The sequence below is a fragment of the Aedes aegypti genome, chromosome 2 (assembly GCF_002204515.2).
Source record: "Aedes aegypti strain LVP_AGWG chromosome 2, AaegL5.0 Primary Assembly, whole genome shotgun sequence".
NCBI lineage: Eukaryota > Metazoa > Arthropoda > Insecta > Diptera > Culicidae > Aedes > Aedes aegypti.
In genome coordinates this window covers 102210802-102237156 of record NC_035108.1, presented here as the reverse complement: position 1 = coordinate 102237156, position 26355 = coordinate 102210802, and the positions used below count along the sequence as shown (strand labels likewise).

Below are 26355 nucleotides of genomic sequence, written 5' to 3'. Positions count from 1 at the left end.
TGAAACAATGGTGAAAAAAATCGTTTTGAGTTTCTATAAAAAAAACTGATTAGAATAAGTGTTGTCCAAAAAAAAAATAAGTGAATGGCAAATACCTATGTTTTCAAACATTGAAAAATTAAATTTATATTAACCATTTATCATGCAAGAGGCGTGGAAGGATGAATTTCTCACATGCTATTCAAATTAACTATGTATCAGCCATTCCATGAAAAACCGATCTAGTGGGTCTCCGAATTTCGTGAAAATTTGCTATTTTGTTCCTTATCCGAAATAAGGATACACATATTTTTGGATTTTTTGATTAGGGTGACCATTTCCGAAATAGGGTGACCTGAAAAATCGCGATTTTGCAAAATTTTTATTTAAAAAAATATTATAACTTTTGAACCATTCGACCGATTTTCAATCTTTTTGGGCGAAATGAAGGCTAAAGATTCTATCTTTTCAGGAAAACTATAAAATATCACAAAAATTGTGTTTTTTACATGAAAAAAACTCAATAGTTTCCGTTTTTTTTGTGTTTTGAAGGCCTCGGGACCAAAGGGGCTATCGCTGTTCTCATTTTTTCTTGAAAGTTCAGAAAATTTTACGTATACTGTCAAATTTTCAGCGATGTATGTTTTTTAGTTTTTGAGATATATTTTTTTTTGAAAATAAAAAATCAGTCATTTTTTATCGGCACACACTGTAGGTCTCAGGGCATTAGATTTGTAATGTTTAAAATAAAATATAACTTTTGAACAGCTAAGCCGAATTCCAATCTTTTTGTATGGAATGACAGCTTAAAATTTCAACTATTCAGACAAAATTGAAAAATCTGATAAAAATATGTTTAAACGTGAAAATATATAAAAATTTCTAGATTTTAGAAATTTTCATATATTTTAATGTGAAAAAAATTTGTTTTTTCAAAGATTTCTATTTATTTTTTCTGAAAAGATGAGACCTTAAGCTTTCAATCCATGAAAAAAGATTGGAAATCGGTTGAGCTGTTCAAAAGTTATGATTTTTTTAAACATTACAAATGTAATGCGCTGAGATCTACAGTGTGTGCCGATAAAAAATGACTGATTTTTTATTTTCAAAAATATATATCTTAAAAAACTAAAAAACATACATCGCTGAAAATTTCACAGTTTACGTAAAATTTTCTGAACTTTTAAGAAAAAATGAGAGCAGCAATAGCCCCTTTGGTCCCGAGGCCTTCAAAACACGAAAAAACGGAAACTATTGAGTTTTTGATGTAAAAAACACAATTTTTGTGAAATTTTATATTTATCCCGAAAAGTCAAAATTTTTAGCTTTCATTTCGTCCAAAAAGATTGAAAATCTGTCAAACGGTTTAAAAGTTATAATTTTTTTAAAAATAAAAATTTTGCAAAATCGCGATTTTTCTGGTCACCCTATTTCGGAAATGGTCACCCTAATCAAAAAATCCAAAAATACGTGTATCCTTATTTCGGATAAGGAACAAAATAGCAAATTTGCACGGAATTCGGAGACCCACTAGATCGGTTTTTCATGGAATGGCTGTTAAGTTTTTAAAATCTTTTCTTCGAACCATTTAAAAAAAGAACTGAAAAGCAATCCATTGTCAAACATTTATCAAACCGAGGGATAATGCATAATTTTGGTGCTGATAATGTAATTGAAAAAAAAAGATTAAAGTACCGTAAAAGGGGGGAAACTTTGATAGTTTTTTCGAAGAAAACTTGAATGCATGTTGTTTCAAAGATTTACAATTTATATTTTTAAAACAAGTACTGGCATCCTAGCTATCAATTACAGTCGATAGATTTCCAAAAGATTTATCATGAATGGATATATAATTTTTCATATAATCGAAAGTTGGTTTTCTGTTTTGGGGTAACTTTGATAATGGAGTATGATTCGAACAAAATTGAATGAATAACGAACATTTGTAGGGCATTGCATACCTCTAGGCGTTTAACGTTATATGGAAATTGCTGACTTAGATTACAAAAATGGTCCCAGTTTGTGAAAATGCTTTTCGCTAAGAGATTTGAGACCGTATTCAAGTTCTATGATAACAAGGCTGTCAAAGATAAGTGGCCAACTATTCAAAACTACATCAAATAGTGATCGTAGAACAGATTGTTTGTAAGCGTTTCTAAAATGCTAAAATTGTGTAATTTTTTTAAATTCGTATAAAAAGCCTAAAATGTTCTTGATTCAAATGAAAACCGCTCTTACATGAAGTGTCATACTAATATTCTTTAGTTTTGCATTCGTTTTGCTTAACTGATTAACAGAAATTATGATATTTCGTTTAGTATGTGGTGGGTTACCCGCATTATCAAAGTTACCCTGTTTTACGGTACTTCACATAGAGGGGTTTTATTGTTATTAACTTAATTACATATTATATGGTTTTTTTATATGGATTTGATCTGCATATCGTTGCCTCTTGTTTAGTCACAATAATATGACATGATACATACACTGCAATAGCTTTTTTGTTCCAAAACTTAGCGAGATTCCGTATTCTGGAAAGTAACGATATATAAAACTTCCTAGAACATTCTAAAAATGTAAAATCAAAAATGCCAAAAAGATGATGCCAAAAACTTAATTTTTAAGGGATAATTACGTATGTCCTCTCTGGCAGTTTCGATGATACTCTAAGCCCTGGAAAGTCGAGAAAATTTCCTTTACGAAATGATCCTTGACCAGTGGGATTCGAACCCACGATCCTCAGCCTGGTCTTGCTGAATAGCTGCTCGTTTACCGTTGCAGTTATCTGAGCCCCATAATTGGGGGTGTACATAATTGGTATAAAAATTTCGAGTTTTCAGTAACTTTTAGGGACCTCAAACTTTTGCACGATGACTTGGATGACTGTTTTAAATTTGTTGAATCGTTTTCAGATTTTCCCGCCAACATTTGCAAGTGCTGACTACGAGATTACAGTTCCAATGGTGTTCCGGTTCAAACAAAATTCGATCTTATGAGAATATTACCCATGATTTTTTACAGTTTAATTTTTGACAAATGTCGAAACATTAAGTAAAAATATAGTAAATAAAGCTCATAAAATCATTTTGATAAAATACATATAAAAAAAGATTCTCTTATTGCCTATCAAATAAGCCACAGAGATTTTCAATTAGACGAGTAATCATATGTTACATTCATATGTTTTTAAGGAGGTGAACCCACACTTTTGCAAATGAATGTTCTTTGATCTGTAATAACAAGTTGATATTTTCCAGAGCGTTAATTTATTTAGATTGTTTTTACTATAAGTTAGACAAATCAGTATCATCCTCGTAATACTTCTAACACATTCCATCTTTCTTTTTCATTTCTAGATCTTGCCCTCTTATCAACGCCCGGATCATTTTTCACTTCGGACTGGAAGTGTCACAAACACGTAACAGGCCCCAGACAGCACCTCGCTCGGCCGGATAAAATGATCCCATCAGTGTCGAAGCCGGGACGAGTCTACTAAGCTTGTCGTGTACACAGAGCAAAACGAAATAATCCGTCTCTTTTATCGTTACCATCCGGCTCCATCATTGGTGCTGATTTAATCGTGCCTGCACGGATTTGTTCACCGAGAGTGCTCCTTCTTCCCTCCCCTTCCTTCAGACAATCCAAATCGTCCTTGTTCGCTTCCAGCAACCATGATCCCACCAGCTCGTCACTTTTGCTCCGTGGAGTTGCCAGTGTGCTTTCCTGCGTAATAGGTAGGCGTGCTTAATTCGATTTATGATGTTGTGAATTGAGTTTTGCTGCCTCCGACCACGACGTGACCAACCGTTTCCGGGCCTTCAGCGAGCGCAAATTTACTCTGCGGCCAAACACACAATAGGTATACACAAAACGCAAACACCGACACGGTGCCCCGCTAGACTGTTGTTATCAAATATTTTTTTTTTTTTAAGCTAAGTACAAGGCTCGATTCCTGAGGTCATTGTGTACCTACAGCAAAAAAAAATCCGTAGGAGGACTCTAGAGAAATTTTTATTTGAATTTTTTCAACCAAGAAATTTTAAAATCTTGAAAATTAAAATGATTTGGAACCTTGTGTTACATACAATGACGCGCAAAGCCTTCTAAGTTTTCAATAAGATGAAAAAAAAAATAAGTTTTTAATCCAGCACTGACCCATTACTATGGGGTACCCAAAATTGTGGGGTGACTGTACATTGAAGTGATGCAAATTTTGAAATTTTGGCTCCCCTGTGCTTAAACGATGTTATGTTTATTATGGTTAATAGCATCCTCCCAAAGTTTGAAGTGATTCGAAAGTAATTTGACTGTATAAACGCCATTTGAAGCTTATATGGTGATTACTATGGAAAGCGCTAACCTTTTGTGTTCAGCCCTCTATCTCGTCGTCATAATATTTTATGGAAAAGTAAACAAACTCTTCTCATGTGAAATCCTTTCAACTACAACTTTTCCCTAGACCACATTTCGATTGGACGTCAGGATGAATTGCTATTCATAATCATAAACTGGGTTTACATTTTGCATGCTTAACCCATTAGCGCCCAGTGATCTATTTTGAGATCAGATGCCTTCGATCGCTCAATGATCTATTTTGAGATCAGTAACATTTATGAATACAGTTAATTTTTTATACAAAATGGATGGTTGGTATCTTTGGCAAAGTTGTAAAAGACCTTATGGGCAGTCCAATGACAAGTTTTTTTAATTCAGATTTCTTCCACTAGGTTGCGCTGTTAGCATAAAATATATTTATTTTTTCACCAGCTCTTATCGTCTACTACAATAAGCGTGGTTTGCAAATCCGAGATTCCTGAACAATTATAGAATGGATCCTGTGTCGGAAGTCAGTGTGGAATCCGGGATTCCAGAGTGAATTCTGAGGATGCCGATGTGGATCGAGGATTTCCAGTGCAGAATCCTGAGAATCCCGTGAGGATTCCGGGAATCCCATGGCTTTCAACGTGGGTATTGGAATTCCACTAGGTTTGTTGTATTTTTCTGTATATCCTGGGACTGTTGTTCAGATCATCGTGTGTCAGTGTGGATCTTGGTATTCCATTGTGGATATTGGAATTCCAGTTTGAATCCTGGTATTCCAGTATGGATTTCAAATGCATTTTTTAACACAAACTTAGGTCAATGTTGAACGTTATGCATTAGAATGAACAAAAGTTGAATCGCCACTTATTAAACGTTTCCAAAGATGCTCATTCGACTAGTCAATATTGTTTTACTAATGAGCTGAACAAGACATGTTTCCCCCAATTAAAAAGCCAATATTCCACTAAACAAATGTATATGTATAAAAGGATATTCAGAAGACGAATTAACGTTTCACTTGCATCGCACTTCAGCTATTTCCACATGTTTAACATAAGCATGAATAAGAGCTGAATAAGTATCTTATAAAATCCTAATTCAGCTTCGGTATATTATAAGAACAGTTGATCCAATAGAGGCCAAAATGACGATTAACAAACACATTGTTCAGTAATAAATAAGCCTTGTAAAAGCGATCACACTATTGGGGATTTTTTTTTATTATCGGACTATTTGGGCCGGAGGTTCTCCGATTTGGATGAAATTTTCACCAGAGGTAGATCTCGTGGATACATGACCAAAAGTGAAATTCAAAAAAAATATAGTGGCCTATTTTCTCGGAAAACTCTCGATGAATTTTCGCGATTTCCCTATATACCTTAAACTTTAAAAATTCATATCTCCTGTACTATGCATTGTAGAACAAAAGTCTTTTAGTAAAATCGAAAGGAAATTTCCTCAGCAATCTATTAAAAATATAAAAAGAAAAACATTTCCCAGAAAATTTTTCACCATGGAGAAAATTGTCGGAAAAATAGCGGAAAAACTATCGTCTGTATCATGAAAAATTTTCGAAAAAATATTTTTTGTTTCATCAATCCATACTCTAACTTTCGTCCATAGACGCCAAAGTGGTATCTTTTACCGTTTAGGCGACAGAACTGAAAAACCGATGACCACCCGCACGCTTCCCATAGGAAAATGTGTTCTATTGTGAGCCTCATAACCGTGCGCTAACAGCGGCAGTAGTTTACACGCATTATAAGTGTAACGTAGTAAACCATCCTTCCCTTTCCAGTCAGAAGAAGCTTTTTGTCAATCGGAGCACTCTCCATTGGTCTGTTGGGTGTTTTGTGTGCCCTTTATCAGCAACGTTATTTAGTATTAAAGCTAACAGCTTCTATGGGAGCCGCACGGGAAGTTCTCGTTACAATCAATCGTTATGCTAACGTTTAAAGGATCAAATCTAAAGATCCACTCTCTTTGAAAACTTATCAATATATTGTATATATACTGTATATTGTATAATTTATTGTAAATATATTGTTTCGGCCAGGACTTCTTTCCTACATTGTGTCTTTCACGATACAACGGACGACAAATCAAATGAACGACTTTTACTTTAATAGATTTATTGCCACTGAGAGGCAGCATGCCTACTCGGTGGAAAAACGAGAGAACATACATTCTTACAAGTTAATTGACGCTCAATGCGGACTGACAAAACATACAATAATTATTCATTACGCGCGTTCGCTTCTCAATACAGTTAGGCGCACTGTTGGGTTGACGCCAACTACAGAGGCTGCACGCTGACTGGCAGTGGAATATTCCACAACAGCCATCAATGGAACAATAGATGGCGTCCCTGAATGTTATACGGTTGATTGATATTATATACATGCACATATATTCTTCCAAGCAACAATCAGAATTTATATCAAACATATCATTTTGTATAGAAAATAAAACTGAAAATTTATTCGCGCGCTTTTAGTTCATTATCTAATCATTCGATAAATTGTACAAAATTTGAAAAAGCAAGTAAATTACAAATAGCACTTTATGTTTGCATAATTATCCCTTTTTCTTGGCAACTATATGATACTGAGGATCAGTACCTATTACCTATATCATTACCAATATTATTAAATGTTAGGATCGTTTTCAATTAAAGACTGTTAGTATCAATAGTAAAGGTTACGTATAAAGGACATACAAAACACCCAACAGACCAATGGAGAGTGCTCCGATTGAAGAAAAGCTTCTTCTGACTGGAAAGGGAAGGATGGGTTACTGCGTTACACTTACAATGCGTGTAAATTACTGCCGCCGTTAGGTCACGGTTATGCGGCCCACAATAGAACACATTTTCCTATGGGAAGCGTGCGGGTGGTCATCGGTTTTTCAGTTCTGTCGCCTAAACGGTAAAAGATACCACTTTGGCGTCTATGGACGAAAGTTAGAGTATGGATTGATGAAACAAAAAATATTTTTTCGAAAATTTTTCATGATACAGACGATAGTTTTTCCGCTATTTTTCCGACAATTTTCTCCATGGCGAAAAATTTTCTGGGAAATGTTTTTCTTTTTATATTTTTAATAGGTTGCTGAGGAAATTTCCTTTCGATTTCACTAAAAGACTTTTGTTCTACGATGCATAGTTCAGGAGATATGAATTTTTAAAGTTTAAGGTACATATATAGGGAAATCGTGAAAATTCATCTAGAGAAAATAGGCCACTATAATTTTTTTGAATTTCACTTTTGGTCATGTATCCACGAGATCTACCTCTGGTGAAAATTTCATGCAAATCGGAGAACCTCCGGCCCAAACCTGTCCGATAATTTAAAAAAATGCCCTATTGCTAAATTTCATAAAATGGACAAAATATCCGAAATGCGTGTTGAGTTCCGAATGCATTTCAAAGCTTGTAACTTATGCTTTCTCAAAACTTTTTGAATAGTCGTTCATAAAATAAACATGATCAGCCTCCAGAAATGTAGGATTATTTTGAAAAACAAACATTTGAGCTAAGTATTCCTAGTAGGAGCGAAGTACTGACAAACAAAGCGTGATAATGACTTGATTGACATAAAAGATCTGAAGACAACATCAAAATTTTGTTTGATTTTTGTATGTAGTTAATTTTAGATATCGTTTCCAGATCTTTTAATAATTATAACTCTCAGGTTATTATCACTTTCTGCTATCCATATTATAAGTAGCTATTGCTAAGCTTTTTTCGCCTGCTCGGGATGTTGTTCCGTACAAGAAAAGTGGACATTTCTTTGACAGAATTGATTAAATAAATATCTATAGCGAGCTACATTTAAAATGACATTTCTTCCCAACTGAATAGTGTGATCTAAGAAAAATGATTTACTTAGCCATTTCTGAAAAAAATCCCACGCGTCAAGATATTCGAACATTTTTCTATTCAGGCGCATAGTCTTCGGAACACTTCAAATGATTTAAATATATTCATGATAGGTTTATGAAAAATGCAAATCAATAATATAATTAATTAAAACAAATATAATTTATAAAATAAATGAATTTCAATTTAAGTTAATGAATTATTAAAATTGAAGTTTTGAACAAACTAAAAATTATTATGAAATTAGATTAAGGTGAAGATGCATCGAAGCCAAACCTCAAATTTTCAAGAATATAAATCTAGAGAAGTATACATCCGTTCAAGCTGAAAACTTAATCGATTGGTCATCACCAGCGTGTGACCAATCGATTAGGTTTTCAGCTCGAACCGCTGCGCAATCTAGTTCTCTAGATTTGTGCTCTTGAAAATTTGAGGTTTGGCTTCGATGCATATTCACCTTAATCATTTCAGACTGATTTCACTTTGTTTAAATAAACATTACTTTTGACCATCATTGACATAAATTTTCTCACTGTGCGCTAAAAATAGCCGACTGAACTCAGCTTGGATCAGCACTAAACAGCAGCTGAATAATATGCTTGTTCAGTTGTTGATTAGCGTACCATGTGTTGATTAGACGATGTCGAATAGAAGCTCAAACAAGATCAATATTTAGCTATGAGAGGTTTATATTTTGCACTGGACGATACATTCATCAATTCTAGGATGGCGCAGATGGCAAGGCATACCACTGACGATTGAAAGGTCACGAGTTCGAATCCAGTATCCAGGCGATTTTTAAATATGGTTGTCATATCATGATAATTGTGTACACTACATTTTAATTGAAAAAAAAAAAATGCTTGTAAAACGTTTTAAAAGCTGAAAAATAAGGTTGGAATTCGACGACATGCTTTGAAGTTTCTCCAAATTTGTGTGAACAACGCCTGAACAAAGGTTGGCCATGAAAATTATCAAAATGTTATTAAACATGATGCTGAATAAAACTGCCATAATGGTGTTTCTTAAATGAGTGAATGTTAGTTGGGTGTGGATCCTAGGATTTCAGTGCGATATGGGGATACCAGTGTAAAGTTTGAGTTTCCAGTGTGGATCCTGGATTCCAACATAGATCATGGATTTCCAGTGCGGATTTTGAGATTATAGTGTAGATCATTGATTCCCAAAGTGGATGAATTCGCCCTCCTGGGGGCGATTTTCAGATCCAAGGGGGCGAAAATTTGTAAAATAAAATTTGGATGGCGAAATTAATAAAAAGGGGGCAAAAGTGGGAGAAACTGAAAACTACGGCTCATTAAAGAGAAGAGACTCAATTTGATAGGAGAATACTCTAATAATCTGAAGATTCCACATCTTAATATTTACCTCTATTTGTTTGTACCTTTTAACATTTTCTTTCAAAATCAGGATAGACAAAACTTGGACACAGAAAATATGTCTGTAAAGCATCCAGTTTTTTATACATAAGTGATAAAAGTAACTATGAATGATAAATTGGCAACTGAAATTTTCCCAAAACATAATGTATTGATAACTATTACTATATTTGTAGTCTGAGATAGTTTGAAAGTGTTTGCAAAGTGATCAATTTCATTTTATTACTAATCATTTTTAGAATTTGGTTCAAGTTTCTAAAATGATGTTTTATTAATAAAATAACTTCAGAAATCGGCAGCTAGTGTTATGACTATTGGCTGGTTCTCAGAGGCAAAATTTTCGATTAAACTTGTTCGTTACTTATAGCACAAACTATTAAAAAATCAGACAATTTTGTTTGCAAAAATCAGGTGCCAACGTTGAAACTAATAATTACCAAAGACGTCCATCATGCAACTACAAATAGATTTGAAAAATTATCGGATAAAAACCTCAAGGTTTAAAGAAAAAAAAATCTTTTTGTTTCAAACAAAAAACGTTTTTACATTGCAGTTAACAACCCAATGGAAAGTTTTTATTTTTGGTTTACCAATGTTCTTTTTAAAGTTTTGTAGTTTTAACGGGGGCCCAGATAGCCGTAGCGGTAAACGCGCAGCTATTCAGCAAGACCAAGCTGAGGGTCGTGGGTTCGAATCCCACCGGTCGAGGATCTTTTCGGATTGGAAATTTTCTCGACTTCCCAGGGCATAGAGTATCTTCGTACCTGCCACACGATATACACATGCAAAAATGGTCATTGGCATAGTAAGCTCTCAGTTAATAACTGTGGAAGTGCTCATAAGAACACTAAGCTGAGAAGCAGGCTCTGTCCCAGTTGGGACGTAACGCCAGAAAGAAGAAGAAGTTTTAAAACTATCAAACATGTATTTCACAAAATTTCTAAAAGGTGTTTTTACAATTTCAAAAAAAAAATCAATTTCAAATGTTTCGAAATTCAGAAAGTAAGCCAAATTTATTTGATGCAGTAAAAACTGGGTCAGTAGCATGTAGTACACTTGGGTTGTTTGCTGTTATGAATTGCTTACCAGTAAATCATTAAAAAAAAAGTCGATTTAAATTGAGGAAATATTTCTTGATGATATTATGCAGATCTGCATATAGATCTGATGACACAAGATATCAATGAATATGATATGATTAATTTAAGCTTTAAAACCACATACGTTTAACATTTTTACATTAGTAAACTTGATAACATAAATAATCTTTGATTACTTATGATAATACACTCCAACCTCATTTTATGACCGTTCTTTTACCGACGGTTCCTTATACGACCACTTTTTTACGACCGAAATTCAGATTAATGCCGGTTTTAAAAATGATCAATATCTTAAAAAGTATTCAAAACAGAGGGTCATGATGTTCAGCAAAATTGTCCAATAGTTCAAGGGCTAACATATGGGGATCATTGAATTGCGCAATTCTGCCACTAGGTTGCGCTAGTGAGTATCGAAATTTTGTTTTGTGGATATCTCCACTTAGAAAGATGGAGTCTTGAGCAAAGTTGTTCGTTGGCTCAAGCGCTATCATTACTAAAGTTATGAGATTTAAAATTTTGCCATCAGGCGGCGCTAGTGAGCATGAAACTTTTGTTTTGCGGTTATCTCAGGATCCTGACCACTTAGAAAGATGGCGTCTTCGGTAAACTTGATTAGTAGCCCAACTTCGCTTAAGACGCCTTGTCTATGTGGTCAGGATCCTGAGATGTCCGCCCAATGGAAAAACCTCGATTCTCTTGACTACAATAATAATAGCCCTTGAGCTACTGAACAGCTTCACCGAAGACCCCTTCTCTCTAAATGATTCTAAATGGAGATATCCGAAAACCAAAAATTATATGCTCACTAGCGCTGCCTGGTGGAAAAACTTTGTGTCTCTTGACTAAAATATCAATAGCCCTTGAACTACTGTGCAACTTCGCCGAAGGCGCCATTTTTCTAAGTGGTCAGGATCCAAAACAAAAATTCTATGCTCACTAGCGTCGCCTGGTGACAAAATCTCGAATCTCTTAGCTAGAATAATGATAGTACTTGAGCTACTGAACAAGATGCCACTTTTCTGAATACAGTAATGTCCCGATTTTGTCAGTCCCATGCAGCATTTAGGGTTGAGAAAATCGGGAAAGAGCTCAAATCGGGAAAAATCGACCTTATTTTAACTTAAGGACTTAGGGCCTTATTTTATAAGTCGAGTCGAGCAAAATGACTCAACTGGAGTCACTGTCGACCAGAAAATACGCTCGACAGGGCTCTGTCACTCAAGATATTCGACAGTTATCACTCTATGTGACTGGTTTACTATGGGAGTCGACGGGTGACATCTGAAATATGCTGCTTACTTTGATCGACAGTGATTACAGACGAGTCACATGAATCTGCTCGATTTACATAATAGACCCCTTAGTTTTATGATTTTGTTGATATAAACATTATATTTTTACCTTCATTTTTTAACGTACCGCAACCAAGGTAACATTGATAAGTTTCTTGGATAATTATTAAGAATTTCAAATTTTAAAATTTCGGTCTTTAGATGATTGCATATGCACCCAATATTGCCAGTATAGACGAGTTTAATATAATCAAAATCAGTGAATCAAATTGTCATCAAAATAGACGAAAAACAAACAACAAAGCAAGCTCGTTCACAACCGTTTGTTGCAACTGTTGCGGATAAAGACAAAATCCAAAGCAAAATTGTGATGACAATCACAGGGCGCAACATTGTTGCAACTTTTTCAACTCGCGATTAATCAATTATTTTAAACAAAAAACCAAATTTCTTTTATGGATGCTGTTCGATAGTGTGTCAATGTTTACCAACATGAAGAAAGTTCTCGAAAATAACAATGCGAAGCCCAGAAAATCGCTGCGCACGTGGTGATCGACCTTTGTCATATTCCGCTCAAGTGATGATAAACTGATGTTGCGGAATAAAATTGTTGCAACAAGAATAGGAAATGACAATGTTTTTGTTGCCGCGTGTTGGGTGACAATTGATTCACTGATCAAAATATAAATAAATTGTAGGCTGACAAAATCGGGTCAAAAAGGGTGCTGAAATCGGGGGTAGATAAAATCATGGATAGACAAAATCAGGGATAGACAAAATCGGATCATTACTGTAGTCATAATCCAGAGCTATCCGCAAAACAAACATTATATGCTCACTAGCGCCACCTGATAGCAAAGTCTCGAATCTCTTGGCTAGAATAATAACCGATAACGGTCGTACAAAGAGGTTGGGATGTATATCGATCTAAATTTTAGCAAAGTAGAGCGTTTAATACAAATATTTTAAAAACATATCAGGGGGGCGATTCCAACAATATATTGACCTCAGGGGGGCGAAAGTCAAAAGAATTTGGAAAACACTGGTGTAGATGCTTGTATTCCAGTAGGATTCTGGCATTCCAATGAGAATTGTTAGATGGTAACCCAAGGATATACTGTGGGAATCCTGTTGGAGTTATGTTGAAAGACAGTGCAAATGTTGTAAAAATTCTGCGGAAATAGTGAGCAAAAAGTTTTAAAATACATTGGAAATCTTACGAGATTGCTGGGATTCTTGTGAAGGTCCTGTGTAAATCTTATCCTGTTATATGGCAAACAGTTAGTATTCCTGAGAGAATCTCGTAGAATTACTTTGGGAATTGGGATTGGTCTTATTAGTAAGAGTTATGTAAGAATTCTCAGGGAACTTTGTGTGAAACCTGTAAGAATTCTTTGGGAATCGTGTAGAAATACTGCGGGAATTGTGAACATTATGGGAATTCCATGTGTTTTTTTTTTCTCATCAGCATCCTGAAAAAAATCCAATTGGGATTCTTTGATATTCTTCGAGAATCCTGTGGGAAACCTTCAAGAATCCTTTAGAAACAATATATAAATATCTTGGGAATCCTGTTAAGGTGAAGATGAATCGAAGTCAAACCTCAAATTTTCAAGAGCACAAATCTGGAGAACCGAACACCCGTTTGAGCTGAAAAATTAATCGATTGGTCACCACCAGCTAGTGACCAATCGATTAATTTTTCAGCTTAAAATATGGTTCTCCAGATTTGTGCTCTTGAAAATTTGAGGTTTGGCTTAAACTCATCTTAACCTTAAATCCTTAGTGGTTTTTATTACGACAAAAATTATCATATTTGTGTAAAGTTTTATAAGTATGTAACAAAATGTGACCGTAGATTTCCATTTAAATGACGGTTTTAGCATTCTCTTATCATATTGCGATACTCCAGAAAGAATCAGGTGATTACTACAAATGTGGAATAATTCGGGCGTTAATGGGTTAACCAACTGCTTGGCAGGCAACAGTGGTGCTCCTGGCGGGTAGAATAGATCAAAGTAATCCAGACTACTATGTTCCACAGCAAAAAAGCAGTGTTGCTCTGAAAGTAATTGAATGATCATCTCAGCATGATTTAAACTTTGTTATCAATGATAACAAATTATCCTTACGTCCAATCAAAATGTGGTCTTCGGCAAAGTTGTAGCTGGGAAGAATTCACATGAGAAGAGTATGTTCACTTTTCCATAGATTATTATTAGAGGACTGAACACAAAAGGTTTGCTTTTTCCATAGTAATTTCCATATAAACTTCAAATGGCGTGTGCACAACCAAATTTCTTCCAAATCACTTCAAATTTTTTAAGAGTTATTTTTATCATAATTGACATCGTTTAAGCGTAGGGGAGCAAATACTTAAAAATTTGCATCAGTCTACTGTACATATAATCATAACAACGGTAATAAACACGCTGACTATATTGCCATTTTTGTAGGGTTTTTGTGCTATTGAGCAATTCTAATACTGCCCGTACTCACATAACAGTCCCATATTCTATGGGATTTTCTATATAAATGGGACTGTTATGCGAGTATGTGCAGAATACAAATGATTATGAAATTACTAGGCTTAATTCTTCAAATTAGGATTTCTCGAGATTCCCCCACATAGATTTTTTAAATTCACATAGAGTTGCAGAATGGTCTCATAATTCGAGCCGTGTACGAAGTTTTATTTTTTTATAATCACAATCTAGCGGAGCACCGTGACCGAGGTATAAATTATAAACCGACCGGGGTGGTGGTGGAAACAAAAGTTATGCTAATATAAATCAGCGAATTAGCATTCAACCCGTCATAACAGCATCCGGAGCAAGGATTTCGAAGCGCACCGCTCACCGGGAGACAAACACAAACAATAATAGAGCCTCCCACCCCAAAGCCTCGAAGAGTGGTGGTGGGGGTTGCAAAACACAACCCCATCACATTTCGCCGAATCGGGACCGAAGGGTTTTTGCCGAACCGGAGTGAAAAGTTTGGGCAGAAAACAGCACAAGAAGCCTTTTTCACACCAAACCAAACAAAATGGATGGAAGGAACCGACGGCGACAGCTTGGCGTTCCGTGCCACTGCCTCCGACCTCTGATTCGGATATGGGGGATAGCAACAGCAATTGGTAAGTAGTTTTAAACCGGTCACGTCCGCCATGGGTCCGTAAATAGCGGAATTAGGAGTAAGTTCGCCATTCAAGGCTCGGTCCCAAGTTGTCAACTTGGGACCATTTATAAACCGCGTGAACTTTGTTGGGACGAAAATGTTCGCTTTATACAACTTAGTTATTGTAAGTCGGGTCGGTCGGACCCCTGAATCCACTATATATCTTAGCTAAGAGAATAGTGGGCCAAACACAAACTCTAAAGGCACTGAAAGCACTCGCTCAGCTGCTTGTTCAAGCCAAAGCTAATTAACTGAAGTTTTTCGTGCTCTTTCCATTCCTCAGTGAGTTGAGTACCTACGTGGCCGTCGAACTGCTACAAAATTGAAAAATTGAATCAATTAGAGGAACCAATGAGAAAAACAGTTCGAAGGTGCCAAAAGATTGATTTAGCTATTCAAAAGTGTAGCACTTAGAGGTAAATAAAAAGTTGTTTTAGAGGAGGGAGGGCACGACCCATCCCGAATGTAGATCAGGGGTCATGCACAAATTACGTCACGCTCCGAGGGGGGGGGAATGGTCAAGCCAAGCGTGACCAGCCTTACAAAAATTTCGGAGGACTCATACAAAAAACGTGACAAAAAAGTTGAAATTTAGCGTGACATAATTTGTGTACCATCCATCATTAGGGGATTTTTTTTTATCCGTACAAAGTGGGCCGAAGGATCTCAGATTTTCATGAAACTTTTTCCACAGACAGGGCTCATCAATATATGAATAAAAAAAATTGAGAAAAATTCAGGGTCGCTTATTTCCCCGGAAAACTCAGTTGGAATTTTTTTGTTTTCCTCTGACACTACTTACTTGGAAAAATCATAACTCAAGAACGAAGCATCGTAGAAACAAAGTTTTTTTTTATGAAAATGATAGCAAATTTTCTCAGGAATAAAAAAAATATATTAACTGTAAACAGTTTTCCACAAAATTTTCCACCGTTGAGAAAATTCGTAAAGAAAAGACGAACTATGTTCCAATTAGTGGAAAACTTTCAAAAATATATTTTTGAGAAGGTAATTTCATAAGCTTTAATCGCTGAAATTTTTGAAATGTACTTTATTTTCGTTTTTGACCAATTTTGTGGAAAATGACCATATAAGCCTTTTCTTTGAAAACCCATGTTTCAATTGAAGCATCGGAAAAACAAAGATTTTTTATCAAAGCAATTGCAAATTTTCTAAAACATCTGAAAAAAAAGATATGGGATTGGTTTTAATGAAGTAAAAGTCGGAATGGATGATATTTTTCATGGAAAATTACACCGCTAAGAAAAACTGAAATAAACTGTTTCTGCCTCAATTTTTCATTACACTGAAAAGGGATTCTTTCTTTTCCATGGAACAAATAAGATTATTATTATTTTTTTTATTTTATTTATTCAATTATTCAGTATATAACTTACATTTTCATCTTAATACTATCTATTTTTTCAACTGGGAAGATTGTCTTTGGTTGCCAACACCAGAAGATTTTCGTTTCTTTGTATTATTAAGAACAAAGCATGCTGTATTTTCTTGGTTTTCATGCGCATCTGAGAATTCACTAGCAAAAATGCTTCGTTCGTCTTTTGGTATAAATGAATGATATTTTTTGTTCCAGGAATTGGAACAAGGTTAGAAAATCTTGCCTGAAGAAATTTTTCAGTCTCTGAATAGTCATTTTCAGTTGCATAGATAAATTCCCAATTTTTTTTTAAATTGGTCTTTCACCTTTTGCGTCACAGCCCAGTCGAAAAATTGTTTGGCGTTATTAATTTCTGCTGACTTTCTAATACTAGTAGAGATGCTGCGCTTAACGTCAAATTTCAAAAATGTATGCAACCATGAAAATGATTTTAAAATTAAAGCAGAATGGCACTTTTTCCCAACCTCACATGGAAAAGGTCCTTGTGATGGTATAGGTGGCAACATCTAAAATTAACTAAAATTTAAAAAAAATAATAATAATCTTATTTGTTCCATAGAAAAGAAAGAATCCCTTTTCAGTGTAATGAAAAATTGAGGCAGAAACAGTTTTTTTTTCAGTTATTTTTAGCGGTGTAATTTTTCATGAAAAATATCATCCATTCCGACTTATACTTCATTAAAACCAATCCCATATCTTTTTTTCAGATATTTTAGAAAATTTGCAATTGCTTTGATTTGTTTTTCCGATCCTTCAATTGAAATATGGGTTTTCAAAGGTCATTTTCCACAAAATTGGCCATAACTCAAAAACGAAAAAGAAGTACATTTCAAAAATTTCAGCGATTAAATCTTATGAAATTACCTTCTCAAAAATATTTTTTTGAAAGTTTGCCACTAATTGGAACATAGTTTTTCCGGCTTTTCCTTACGAATTTTCTCAACGGTGAAAAATTTTGTGGAAAACTTTTTCCAGTTAATATTTTTTTTTTTTCTGAGAAAATTTGCTTTCATTTTCATAAAAAAAAACTTTGTTTCTATGATGCTTCGTTCTTGAGTTATGATTTTTCAAAGTAAGTAGTGTCAGGGGAAAACAAAAAAATTCCAACTGAGTTTTCCGGGTAAATAGGCGACCCTGATTTTTCTCATTTTTTTTTTATTCATATATTGATGCGCCCTGCCTGTGAAAAAAGTTTCATGAAAATCAGAGACCTTTCGGCCCAAACCCATTAGTTTGGTGAATACTTTTGAATGATTGACATGAGTTTTCTGCTAGAATGCAATGTTGCTCCTTGGTAATGTGCATCACATCATGAAATCATCTATCAGAGGTGCGTCCACATTCGAAACTATGGGTAAGGCAAACATTGGCAAAACTTTATGTCAATCAAAGTCAAGAAAACTTTTCAACCCCATTGAATCCAAGATCGTATTTTGAAATTAACTGTTTTTTCAAGCTGGTCTTTATTACAATTCTAAGAAAGCTTGAAGATAATTGAATAAATTAACTTAGTGACTTATTTATTTTTATCTAAATTCACTTAGAGAGTTTTATCAACAAACAAAACAAACTGTGAAAGTCGTGTTCGTTTATGTAAAATAGTGTTTACAATTAGAGGAGCGACGGATCTCAGAGGAGCTTCGAATAAGGAATTTGGTGAGCATGATCACAATGCGTAAATATTGTATTTGTGGGCCAGACAGAACATCTTACAAATGTATCCCATGGCACGATCCTTTCCATCAACATGCAACAACATCCCGTAACATCTATGGGAGGTTGTAGAGTACTGTGCATCTTTCTGAAGTAGGTATTCAATTAATCATCATTTCCGATTCCTCAGCTTTCGCGAAGACGTGGCCAAGACAGCTCTCGTCTGTTGGAGTATGCGTCAATCTTATCGAATAGCTAGAGGCTAGTCCCAATTTTCTGACTTTGGTAACGGACGGGAAGTAGGCCCTCATACAATGGTCTAGATCTGTACCACCTACGTATTTGAGCGCCTAACCTTAGTTTGATATTGCCTTCGGGAACACCAGCTCTTACAGTAAGTCTTTCATATCTGGAGTTCTATAGCTTCGGATTATTCCAACAATGTATGATGGAAAATTAAAAAAAAAAATTACAATCAAGCCTTCATGCCAAACACTATCGAATGCTTTTTTTTATGTCTAGAAGAGCAAAACCAGTGTTAGATTTATGTTTTAAAGTTCAGCGTAGTACTAATTGGTGGATATTTAGCGATTAAGTCTTCTACTATTTGAAACACGTCTGATTTAGAGTAGGGTTTAAAGTGAACTGATGTTCATATGTTCTCATTTATATCTCGAGCCCATCGACTCTATTGTTCATGCAAATAACACACAATACTGAAACATCTATATGACATAGGTATCAAAGTTATTTGAATATACAGGTATACAATAACCAGTAGAATAGCCTTCAGATTTGTTGGAGCGGATCAAATTTGTTACACGTAATGTGGACCATCATTGTGTTCACAATGACCTTTTCAAAAAGCTTACTGATGAAGGAGAGCAAGCTGACTGTACGATAGCTGGTAGCTTAGCTTAATTATTTTTGGTTTTAAAATTAGTGCAACCTTGTTTCTCAATTGAATTAATTTCTTTTGGATCATCGTCTATTTCTATCATCATTCTATTCTATTCTAATTCAAATTTAAAATCACATTTTGAAATTGCAAGACCCCATTCTTCAACAATGTAGTTAGTTAAAGTTTCGAGAGAATTGTCGATATCAAGTTCTGTTTGCAAAAAAAAAAATGTTAGCATCAAGATATCTATCGACGTATGTTTCATATATATTCCAGTCGGCTCGAAAATAATTGAAAGTGGAGCTTATAGGATTGAGAATCGCTTCATGGGAAATTTGAAATGTTAGAAGGACATGATCAGAATCAAAGTCACCATGAGTAACCAGTTGGCTACAAAGGGGACTAGAGTCGATTAAGACCAAATCAATCGTAGAAGGGCTTTTATAAGAGGAAACACATGTAGGGTTATCAGGGTATTGAATTGAGAAATATCCTGAAGAGCACTCATCAAACAAAATTCTGCCGTTGTAAAAACTTTCCGAATGATGCCATGAGCGATGTTTTGCATTTAAGTCATCAATGACAAAAAATTGACTTATTGCAAGTCAATTTTCGCAAGTCATTTTGAAGCAAAAAATAGATAACTGTGAAAGTATATTTACCAAGTTCTGACAACGTAACAATTTTATTAAAATTTTTTACACCAACTTGTATTGCTTCAGCCATAGTGTTGATTTTGAACATTGCATTAATCATTTGATTAAAATGTTTAGCTAGTAAATCAAAATCAGAGGCAGTCATGTTTCTAGAAGTAGATACATTATCTAATTATTTTCCGTTGATGAAGAGACGGTATAAAAATTACCTGCGGTGGCATAAGCAGGGGTATTTCAATTCAATCAAAGTTTATTTTTATTTTTATCTATTTATAGTAATCGTTAGAAGTACCTCTACCCAATAAGCAGTCTTCTGCTAAACACAACAGCAGTGCCAGGGCATTTTTACAATTGCGGCAGTAATCAAAAGTTTTTAAATGTAATCAGCAAAAAGATAAATATTGACCATCTCATACATTCAAACCTCCATGAGGCGATATCCGCAGAGGCCATCGACTCATGGAAATATCGAGTAATGGAATAGAAATGCTTTGGAATAACAGAAGGGACCATCATAGTAACCATGAAATTTTGTTTTCAATGTGGTTCCATGACTCGATATCGAAAATAGAAATATAAGCGCTGTTATCAGAAAACAGAATGATTTTATTATTACTTACTGTTGTTTTTTTTTTTTAATTGCTCACTTTTCTAGTCCCGGTACTGAAGCTGTCAGAGCGTGGCAAACTAGATATTGGTCACACGAATAGTCGCGATATTAGCATTCTAAGGCTAATACTTCTACTATATCGAGTCATGGAACATCGACTCATTGAAGTTTCACTGTAGATCACATAGACGCTTTCCATGAAGAATTTTCATATAATATTAAGTATGATGTAATCAGGGTGTCCATTGAAAATCAATTACAGTCGCCTCTCCACATCTCGATATCGAAGGGACCATCGAGATAGGGAGAGATCGAGACATAAAACAAATTTTTAACGAATACTAGATTGAAAATCACCCCGTTGCTAGGAAAATCAAAACCAAACAGATGTCATTTCATCTTCGCAAATTGTTTTGAATCTCTAAAATCTAGTCTAGTAACCTTTGATAATGGGCATATCGACATATGGAGAGAAAATTGGGAACGAAAATCACATCGAGATATGGAGATATCGAGATAAGGAGGATATCGAGATATGGAGAGTGAAAATGTATGCAGAGTGAAGGGACCGAAAAAATCATCGACATAGGGAGAGATATCGAGATGTAGAACATCGAGATGTGGAGAGTCGACTGTATTCAATTTCTGGATTTTCCGCGGTTTCCCAGAACATAAAAAAAAACTAATGGAAAAAAGGTCTTAACGTTCAACGCTCCGTCATCGTAATTATCGTCATCATCGAATCCGCAAAAGCAGTTTTTTCTGTTCAAAACTTAACATTATGCGATGAAAATGTGTTCACTGTGTTTCGGTTGGAGAATAGAATACAGTGAACAGAATTTGCTGTAAATTTTCTCGATTTTGAACGAAAAAACTGCTTTCGAAAATTGCAAAATCAATGACGGATCCTGCCCCCTTAAGCAGGGTTGGGAAAAAATCTGAAAATCACTCTACAGTAGCCAAACATAGCCAATCACAGTCAGCGAAGCCAGTGAAACTCACGCTTATCGCTGCTGTAGGCAAAGAGCCTTGAAAATTGCAAACACCCGTTACTAAGGGCAACCCAAAATTACTGTAGAAAAATGTTCTACAGTCAACTCTCTCTTACTCGATATTGAAGGGACCATCGAGTTAGGGAAGTATCGAGTTACAGAACACAAAACCAATGCAACTGCGATCCAAGGGACCATCGAGTTAGCCATGAAAACTAACTTTTACTATGGTTCTCTAACTCGATATCGAGATACGGAATATCGAGTAAGGGAGAGATAACTGTATATCCCGCTGCATTTCCCGCATTTAGAACCTTCAATGACACCTTTATTTTATATTATCATAACTCTTCATTTGTTAACTTCAAGTAATTGTTTGAGTGATCAGAAAATAAGTCAGTTGCCACTAACGATCTAGATTCTTCCGTCTAAGCTTATCAAATGCTGAAACATCAATTAAATAACGATTTTCAGAAAATCTGAAAAATGGTTTGTTAACAATATACCGTATTGATCCGAATGGCAGGAATGCATCGAATTCCGGGAGCCGGCCTTATTTCACAAAAAAAATATTGTTAATTAGGTATTAAGAAATTAGGAAAATTAAGAAAATTAGGAGCATAAGAAATGTAAAAGACTTCATAATTATGGATTCTAAGCAAAAAAAATTGAACATAATCCAAAAACACCATTAAAACAAAATATCATGAGTTATTCAAAAATGTAGTACTGCATTAAAAGCTACTAATTTTTTAATCAATGGTGCTTTTTCTACGAGGTGGAATATCTTAGTCTCGGTTAGCAAATAGTCATTCCATTCATGTAGAATGTAGTTACCTCGCTCTACGAGACTTAGAATCTCACTTATTCTATAGGTTATCCCGTAATTCTGATTTTTATAGTTTTTTTCCTAAATTTATTGAATTCTTTTTCAATAAACTATCAGCCTGATGATTACAAAATATTTCGGTGTTAATGACTTTTAAACATTATAAAACTTATCATGACAATGCTCCGAATGACCAAGATAATTGAATTTCTTCAAAATTTCCCCTGGTGGGTCGCGAGGAAGACACTTAACGACTGGGTGGTTTGCGCACTCGAAAAGTTTGGGAATCTATGATCTAACTAAATACTATGATTGATTATTCGTTTAAAGCCAATGATCACTATTTTTAAGGTGGGTTTTAAAATTGAACTGAATGCATCCACATACTTGCTTGCTTCTCTAGGTTTTTTTTTCAGCATTTTTTGCATGATTACTTCTGCAAGTCTTTCTTTTTTGATGAATACCTGGAGAACCTAGGACTCCCTTGAAATTAAAAAAAAATCTTGCGAGAAATTCCTGGTGGTATCTTCTTCTTCTTGGCATTAACGTCCCCACTGGGATAGATCCGGCTTCTCAGCTTAGTGTTCTTATGAGCACCTCCACAGTTATTAACTTAGAGCTTCCTTTGCCCAAGTTGCCATTTTCGTATTCTTATATCGTGTGGCAGATACGCTTATACTCTATGCCCAGGGAAGTCAAGGAAATTTCCATTACGAAAAGATCCTGGACTGACCGGGATTCGAACCCAGACACCTTCAACATGGCTTTGCTTTGTAGTCGCGGACTCTAACCACTCGGCTAAGGAAAGCCCCTCCTTGTGGTATATTTAGTGTTATTTCTAGGGTCATTCTAAGAAAATTTCAGGCTGGATTTTCTAAGGTATTTTAAGCTTAACTTGTGGGAGAATGCCTTAGAAAGTCCATGAGAAAATCACTAAATGAATTCCAGAACGAATCTTCGAAAAAATATGTGAAGGATTCCCGGGACAAACTACTGGATTGATTTCTGATGATATTCCTGAATAAAATCTGACAAAACGTACACAGGAATATAAACTTAATACTTGTAGTAATGTAGGAATTCAAAAAAGAAATATAATTGATGAAATGCCTGGTCAGATTTACGGATGATTCCTAGTGAGAACTCCTATCTCTTGGTTTATTTGTTTTCTTTTAGTGTCCTTGGTTTGTGTTTGTTATTTTTTATTCCTGTTTGCTATCTTTCATAAGAGTTCCTATTTTTGAGACGCGTAGTCGCCTTGGAACATGGGGAAATTGCAAGAACATGAATTTGGGAGTCACAAGCGTTGTTCGTATTGATTTCATAGGTGAAAATAATTTGTGATGACTGTAATTAATTCTATTTTTTTTTATTTACCTAGTTAAGGTACAAAAGGAAAAGGGATTGAAAGTTTTGTTCCGGTAATGTCAGGGGAAAAGTTTGATTGTCGCATACTCTAGTGATAAACTTTCCACTTGCCACACGATGCGCTTAAATGCCTGGCGACACTAACCGCACGGTCACGGAGCCCACAGGGTTTAATGAGCCTTGATTATTTTTCAAAGTTTAAAAAAATGTAAATACAAAGATTCAAACAAAATTTTTGAAAAATAAATTATTTTTTGTTCCATTGCTTGGACCCATAGGTTTTCAGCAAGACTGAGTCGCTTATCACACCTGAATAACGGCTTTTCAGATCGCACAAGCTAAGCTAAAACGTATTCATGTATCCAGCGCTGCAGATATAAATCCCTTCTATAATTTAACAAGGCCTGTGAAGGAACCCAACGTTGAAGTTTTTGAACTGGATGACTGCATGATAAAATTATAAGTATTGCTTCACATTCTCTCTTGTAAGGGATATATAAAATAACAGGCATATTTAAAGATATGAATCTTATATTCTAATCATATTTTCATGTAATTTGACTATGCGAATTTGGGCGGTGCACCGTGTTTTATTTTCTGGATCTCGTGCGGTTTTTGAATAATGCCAAAACCGTTGATTTAAGCGATATAGATTGTTCGGAGAAGTTTCTTGGTATATTTAAACGCATCTTTTGATGCAAAATGTTTTGTGATTAATAAAACACGTGATTTTGCTGAACATTGCAACTTTCTATCTCTTGAAGTAAAGAAGTTGTCGGTCGATTACGGTTTAATAAGGTTCATTTGTTCGATAGTAAAAACACATGAAACTTGACTCTCAAAGACAAAGGTTTTAACACCTGCCGGAAGGAAAGATATGGTTCTTTCATAATTTGTAAGGGTTGTCTGCGCCGTTTTGCGCCAAATCAGGAATCGGAGCCCAAACGACCCCTTGAAACTAGAATAATTTTTGAAAATTTTGTTATTTCAAAAGATAGCGTGATGACATGTTCAGCAAAAATAAGGGTATTAATGTGACAAACAACTAAGTAAAAAATATAAAAAAAAGTTAAAAAATCTTAGAAAAAGGTTATGACAAACAATATTATTATCAAGGATCATTTACACACAACGGCATATATCTTAAAAGAAGTATAAGAGGTAGAAAAATCGTGTATTCGACAAAGTTGTTTCAAATTGTTACTTCTATAACTCTGCCGTGAACACCATATGTCTTTTTAAATATTATGAAAAAAATAGTTTTTTTTTTATCTCATTGCTAGGCGAATTGATCACAAAACTTTTTGCATCAAAAGATGCGCTTCAATATATTAAAAACTTCTCCGAACAAACTATATCGCTAATATCAACAATTTAGGCGCTATTCAAAAAGCACACAAAATCGACAAATTAAAACACAGTGCGGTGTACGCTTCGTTCATAAGAACGCAGCCGAACTGAAACCAACAATTGATTATGTACAATCTCCAAGGTATCAGTTTACCACTTGACTTCACGAGAAATCTCAACGGCGTGTCACGTTCGTGACATTTTCCGATTGGATCCACTCCGTGACTTGGCACCGTTGTCGATGATTCTTCAGCACCAAACAACCTTTCCACTTCAACATCACACTACCTAAAGAAACGGGACGTGCTCTACATTCTCCGACTGGAATATCAGTCATGTTATCTTCGTTGCATATACGGTGAAGCACATCGCAATGGCCACGTTCAACAGCCAGAAAGCATACGCAACGCATTTCACACCTGCTCTGGCCCCAAACATGCTGAAGCGGAAAAACCATCAGGAACAACTTCCGGCTTGGGGGCCACTTCAGGTGATAAATCATTGCTGCTTTCCGTCCGCAAGATTGCCAACACACAACGGAGTGCGAGATACTCTACAGTCACCCCACAGTTATGATGAAAAAGATTGTGATGTCGATATACAAGACCAAATTTCCACCCAAAACTGCTAAATATAATTTCTTTTCGTTAACACATCTTGAACTTCACCACTATTTACGAAAAAAAAAAGATTTCGATTTAAATTTCAAACATTGTCCATCCAACAGATGTCGATCAGTAAAAGAAAAGGTTCCTTTGAATAAAATCGACCCATCTATCGTATACCCATATTATGGATCGTAACACTACAACAACCACTCATCCATGAACAAAATAAATTCGGTTTTGAATTACTTACATATCTACAGGTTATCCATAACTGAGGGTCGACTATACATTCCACCATGTGGAGGCCCCACTATCTGAGACTGATTGTGAGCTCGGGCACTGTTCGCAAAACAATTTCAGTTTCAGGACAATCGTTCGCACAATACTGGAAGCACACGTGGATGACGACAACCGTGTCTGATTTATCGAACCAACCGATGCCATCCCCCCACATAGTCCTGATCTTCTGTGTAGGGGAAAGTGGTTCGAAATGCCATAAAATCCAAGCAAGAGGAGCAGCGTGTCAATATTTTGCTAGCGCAGCAACAGAATCCGACTTTCTCGCACGAAACTTATATGAAGACGGATTTCAAACAGCTTCCGGGACAGGAGTTTTATATCGCAGCAGGAAAACTGAAGGTGGCCGAAGTTTTCAAAACTATCAAACTATAGAAATTTCCAAAACAATATCTCGTCAGGCATGCCATAGGAACGTGTGGTCTAAAAAGTGAGATTTTCATCACGCTAATCTGTCAAGAAACGACCTACTTTTCTGTACTGAATTATGCAGTATTGTAAGAGTGATTACGCAGCTGATTTGACCATTACGCAATGCTTT

At 35.3% G+C, this 26355-nt stretch overlaps 1 protein-coding gene across 6 annotated transcripts in view; it reads left to right on the top strand.

Annotated features, from left to right (window-relative positions):
* The window catches only part of LOC5563737, a 143173-nt gene that overhangs the window by 73400 nt on the left and 43418 nt on the right, over nucleotides 1-26355 (top strand). For 2 of the 6 annotated variants that reach the window (XM_021841746.1, XM_021841753.1), the window contains 2 exons: nucleotides 3336-3838; nucleotides 14692-15110. In XM_021841746.1, the coding sequence (XP_021697438.1) occupies nucleotides 15020-15110 (91 nt within the window). In that variant the 5' untranslated portion in view covers nucleotides 3336-3838; nucleotides 14692-15019. The remainder of the gene's footprint in view (nucleotides 1-3335; nucleotides 3839-14691; nucleotides 15111-26355) is intronic. The other 4 variants (XM_021841750.1, XM_021841749.1, XM_021841751.1 and 1 more) reach the window with 4 other exon arrangements.